Genomic DNA, 5137 nt, shown 5'->3' with positions numbered 1-5137 from the left:
ATAATAAAGTCTATTTTTAATATTGTAAAAGAATGTATAAATAAAACATATTTTGTATACTATTTGTTTCCTCATTCTCAGCCAGACCTACCTGGGTATCATTAATTGGGAAACTCTAGACCACTTGATATTTCAGTAGTCTACCAGTTGGCTTTAGGGCCACGTCCTCAGTCACAATCCGGGTGCTTTCCCCCGTGTTACAGTTTCATCAAGTTGTAACAGTAATATGGGGCTAAAGTCCAAAACAACAATGCTGTTCTCTCACATCAGGTCCCAGTCCTGCACAAAAGCTCTTGTATTTTTCACTTCTTCACTTTATTGAGCTCCCTGCAGAATAAACACCTCTGCACCACACATTCTAGAAATGAGTCATCAGGCTGCTGGTTACGTGATTATCAGTGTAGGTTTTAGGATATATGCTCCTAACCTGTCTGCTTTTTGTGTTGCTTTCACCTTTGGACTTACAACTTGATTTTACAGGGATATGATCATCTAAATGTTTGGAATCCACGAGACAGAAATAAATGTGAATTTATTATTCCATCTAAGATTATTAGGTAACACTTTTTATTAGAATTTTTAGATAAAGGTGTTATTTGCTTTGGTGATCATATCCATTGTACATAAGATATTAAATTAAAAATTGTTACTTTATATATATATATGCAATTTATAAAGCAGATATTTGGTTTTGTGTCATCTTTGAACTCTGAAGCTTGATTTTTCTTTACTTTATTGTTACCCTTTTTTGTTCTTTAAATATAACCTGGTATGCTACATGGGCATGCTGCATAAGCTGTTTCAGGTTCTCCGTAAATTCTGAACATGCTTGAGTGAAGAAGTATTTCAATGTCATGTACTTAGAAAAATAGCACTCACTGGCTGTTGGAACATTTCGGCGTACCAGAGGTCCTTGAATTACTTTGTTTGTTGTTTTGTTGACTGCAATGAAGGCAGTGAAGGAACTGTTCACTCCTGATTCGACACTGAGCTTAACCACCTTCCTCTTGGCATCGTTGTCCATTCCACTGGGTTCTCTCATCTTCATTTCAAGTGAGTGAATCAGAGTCCGAGCAGCCAACCTGTGGACCGTTAATCTGCAGACATAGTAGAGTAATAAACTCTCAAAGAGATGGGAAAAGGGAATATTTGTTTAAAGCAACAAAAATATGGAGCCTTTTAAATGACAACTATATATATATATATTTTATTTTTTTCTGTGATTCATGTGATAGCAGCTAAAGGGAACACAGACCTACCAGCAACCTAAATGTGACTAACACTCAGCTGGACATGGGGATCATCAACATGGCAACAATGCACTAAGCATTAAACCATGAATAATTTGAGGAGAATAAATGACATCAAATATAAATTAAAGTTTCTATGAGGCTAAGCAGTTCTTCAGATTGTCCATAAGACATGAACAGAAGATAAAGACTTTTTCAACATTACTATAATTTAAATAAGTGTATTTTCAGAAACTCTTCGACATTGTATCTCCCTTTTTGTTGTGACCTTAGAGCCCGGTCATCACACTAAGCCTGAATGTCACATTAAAAATTAGCTTTGGTAACTTAGACCAGTAGCAGTGTTAAAACCTATATTGAACAAATGGTATTTATTTACATGTAGGTGGGTGTTTATATACATTTTCCCCTAAACTATAGCACACATAGTATTTTCTTTATATGCATTTGAAGTAAATTTGTGAAAGAAAGATCCAAACAGTAAACCTGTGTATTTTACCCAGTGTTTCCTGATGGATTGAGGCTGAAGTGCAGCTGGTTCTCACAGGGATGACCTGCCAGGCTGTACTTGACCTTCACACAAGCTTCTGATGCTTCTGAAATCTAAGAAAGCATCATTTGTCAAAAATCATTGCTAATTCCTGGGCCCAATAAAGCAACATCAGAATGGCACAGCTGTCAATCTGTATCTAACTCCAAAATCAGAAGGAATGACTTTCAATCTAACTAAGTCATGTTTCAGTTATGAGTTAAAAACTCCAGTTGATATTTTCAGTGACCACGTTAACTGCACCAACACAGAATAATTATAAATAAAATATATTTCTACATGTTGTAATTTCCAACACTGTTCCAATGTGAGCCTTCTGTGAAACGATTTGAAGCAGACATGCTGATTTCTTTGAGGTCTGGCATCCTGATTCTAATTTTGACAAATTTAGATTTTTATTCTGGGGTCTGGGAGATTAAAAATCATGCTGGAACTTGTTAAATAGGTTTAGTAGTTTCAAAACCAACAAAAAATTGAAGAAAATATAAACGTAACCCCAAGTTCTTGGCATTTATCCTTTAGGTATTGGAGATTTTTTTTAAAAAGTGCATCAAAGAACATGCGGTTAGTTGATGTCCTTATAGATTGAAATTGGTTGAAGTTTTAATCAGATTAATCTGTGATTCAGAAAAACAGCAACAAAAAAAAGATTTCTTTTAGTTTATTCACTTCCTGGTTTTTAATCTGACTGGTCTAAGTGAAGGTTGTTCTGATATTTCAGATTGATTGTCATATCTTAACACATAGCTGCAAACAAATGGCAGTTTTCATTAGATTTTACATGGACAGTCTCATTGGTTTTGAGGTCAGGGTTAAATTTCCAAGTTAGAATGCTCTTAGAGTGTTTTGTTAGTTTCTGTCTGAAAGTTGAAACTTGGTAGTTTTAACCTCTAAACAAATATGGAATGCGTTGACAAACATCACTGTCCCATTTTCTAAATCTAGTTGGACAATACTCCAAATAACTAATTAAAATCTGATATGTCTAGTTTGAGAAACAAGTGCAGTTCATACCTTTCCAGAGAGCTGGGAGTATATCACAGACCTCTGACCCTGGAAAAGTGCTTTGATTGGTGGAGAGAGAACAGTGGCTGACACTCCTTTTGGTAAATCCCAAGTGAGTGAAATGTCCACTACAGTTGGATGCAAAGCAAATCGCAGTGACTCCATCACCTAAAAGCAATGCAAAACTGCTGTGACAAAAAATATCCGTACATGCACCCAGATGGAAAGTTTTGTCCAAATGGACCCATGGTGTAACATGCATTGTCAACTGACAATTAAAAGAAACCATGGTACTATATCTTTCTGACTGAAATCCATCATTAACACTAATTGTCATACTTTTCTCACTTTACCACCATGGCATGCATCATACAGAGACAGATGACTGTACTTTGGTGCAGAGAGGTGAGTAGGAGTGAGAATAACATTTCAAGTCGCAACTTGTAGGCAGGGTTTGTACCCCAACAGCAAGGTGTGATCCTGCAAGTTTGTTCATTGCATAAAGATCAAGGTTACTCGTTTCTTTTACCTACAGGACCTGCTTGTTGTAGAAACCCACAAATGGCTGCTCCATACAATCTTCAATGCGCAACTGTGTATTAAAAACGTGATCAATTTTGTTTTCTGTCTTACTTTTGGTTGCATCCTTTCAGTTCCTGTTATGAACTGAGCGTGACCTCCACCTTCTTTGGCCATCCCGTTGATGAGAGCAGAACTTGCTCCTTCCCCAATCCCAAAGGATAAGCACCTACAAAGCAGCAGTTTGCTTAAGTTCGTGCTGATCTTGCAGACACATAAAAAAAAAAGCTTGTGTTGATCTGGTTTCACCTGTGGGAATCTGAATTCTTTCTGACCAGATCTAAAACATCTTTGGTGTTTCCAACTTCTCCATCAGAAAAGACAAACAGCTAGAGAAGAAAGCATGAATTACAGTAGTTGATTTATGTTTCCTCGTAAAACTCTTCAAAAGGCATGAGCTAAGAAATCTAAATGTTAAATGCAAAATGTCTTTTTTTTTAAAGGGAAGGTAAATGGAATTAATCCAAATATTAACTGAACACAAGACGTAATAACCCCTTAAGGGATTTTGCTTCTACAAAGTAAAACAATAGGATCAAACTACTTGTCTGGGATGATTAGGAATGCACTGCTGGCTGTAAATAAGTGTGAGTGGCTGCAGGATTTCTGTTCCCCCCAGATCAGCTGCCATCTCTTCAACTTTCTTCAGAGCGTTCTCCATTGTTTTCTGGGTGTACTTCACACTGTTGCTATTGTTAGACAAGAATATTCATCAATCAACCTAAATATTTATGTAGAACTTAACAGAGGAAGACTTATGACTGGTAGTGACTTACGGGAAGATGTATTCAAACGTTGTCCCAAAACTGTAGATGTTGAAGTAGCAGCCCATTGGCAAGCTCTTCAAAAGGAACAACAGAGTTTCCTAAAGAGAGGAGAGTAAATAAATTAAAAAGATCCATCAAAGGACTTTACAACTAAGAACAATATTCATACCTTGGCACTGTCCATGCGACTCTGAGATGTTTTGTGATTCATTCCTGAACCCATACTTCCTGATCGATCCACCAAAAATATAAACTCTCCACAAGTAGTGAGTGAGGACATCACTGATTGGGGGAACTCTGGGTAAAGGCTAACCATCACCACTGGATCACCCATCAGAGAGCCTGATTTATGACATGAATAGAAAAATTAAAATCAATTTCATATTTATTTATTTATTATTGCTGAAAGATGCTCTGGCAGTCACATATGTGCAAGACAAACAGAGCAAAACAGAAATAGCAATTGACTACTTTTTAGGATACCATATACAATTTGTAGCAAAGCAATGTCTAGGTTGATATAATATCATGAATCTCATGTATGTAAAATAGTTCACTATTTTTCACTCACCAGGTTTGGCAGAGGCCTGTCCTGCCTCCACCATAGCAGAGGGCTGGTGGGCGTCTTTGTAATAAATCAGTAGCTCAACGTCTCTGTCAAACTTGTGTCCTGCACCCAATTTAACCTATAGTTGAAAACAAGAAACAAGAAAACTAAAGTGATTTATCTTGTTTGTAATAACTACATCCAGCAGTATCATCAGCTCTCTACCCACCGTGGCCTGAGTTTGATCAGCGTTGAGGTACTGAAGAGGCTCCAGAGAACAACTGGACTCTATTTTAGAGATTGGACGAGGAGAGGAGACCTGGGCAGAAAAGGACAGACTGTAGGGCACCAGAGAGGCTGGAACTGAGGTCACCTGGACACTGGGACCTTCACTACCTGGAAACAACATGAGAGAAAAATGGGAGTCACTTAGTTTGTA

The 5137-nt window shown here is 37.3% G+C and overlaps 1 protein-coding gene across 1 annotated transcript in view; it reads right to left on the bottom strand.

Moving 5' to 3' along the window:
• LOC103145395 (von Willebrand factor A domain-containing protein 5A-like) overlaps positions 1 to 5107 on the bottom strand; it is an 18579-nt gene extending 13472 nt beyond the window's left edge. Inside the window, exons 1-10 of the mRNA XM_016676732.1 lie at positions 4928 to 5107; positions 4723 to 4837; positions 4321 to 4493; positions 4161 to 4249; positions 3929 to 4073; positions 3634 to 3713; positions 3439 to 3553; positions 2815 to 2973; positions 1750 to 1853; positions 880 to 1097 (exon numbers count right to left, since the gene is read on the bottom strand). Of these exons, the coding sequence (XP_016532218.1) occupies positions 880 to 1097; positions 1750 to 1853; positions 2815 to 2973; positions 3439 to 3553; positions 3634 to 3713; positions 3929 to 4073; positions 4161 to 4249; positions 4321 to 4493; positions 4723 to 4837; positions 4928 to 5107 (1378 nt within the window). The remainder of the gene's footprint in view (positions 1 to 879; positions 1098 to 1749; positions 1854 to 2814; positions 2974 to 3438; positions 3554 to 3633; positions 3714 to 3928; positions 4074 to 4160; positions 4250 to 4320; positions 4494 to 4722; positions 4838 to 4927) is intronic.
• Between the last annotated feature and the right edge of the window lie 30 nt (positions 5108 to 5137).

The sequence above is a fragment of the Poecilia formosa genome, unplaced genomic scaffold (assembly GCF_000485575.1).
Source record: "Poecilia formosa unplaced genomic scaffold, Poecilia_formosa-5.1.2 Scaffold141, whole genome shotgun sequence".
NCBI classification, from domain to species: domain Eukaryota; kingdom Metazoa; phylum Chordata; class Actinopteri; order Cyprinodontiformes; family Poeciliidae; genus Poecilia; species Poecilia formosa.
The sequence above is the reverse complement of the archived record's forward strand: the minus strand, read 5'-3'. Positions and strand labels throughout refer to the sequence as shown.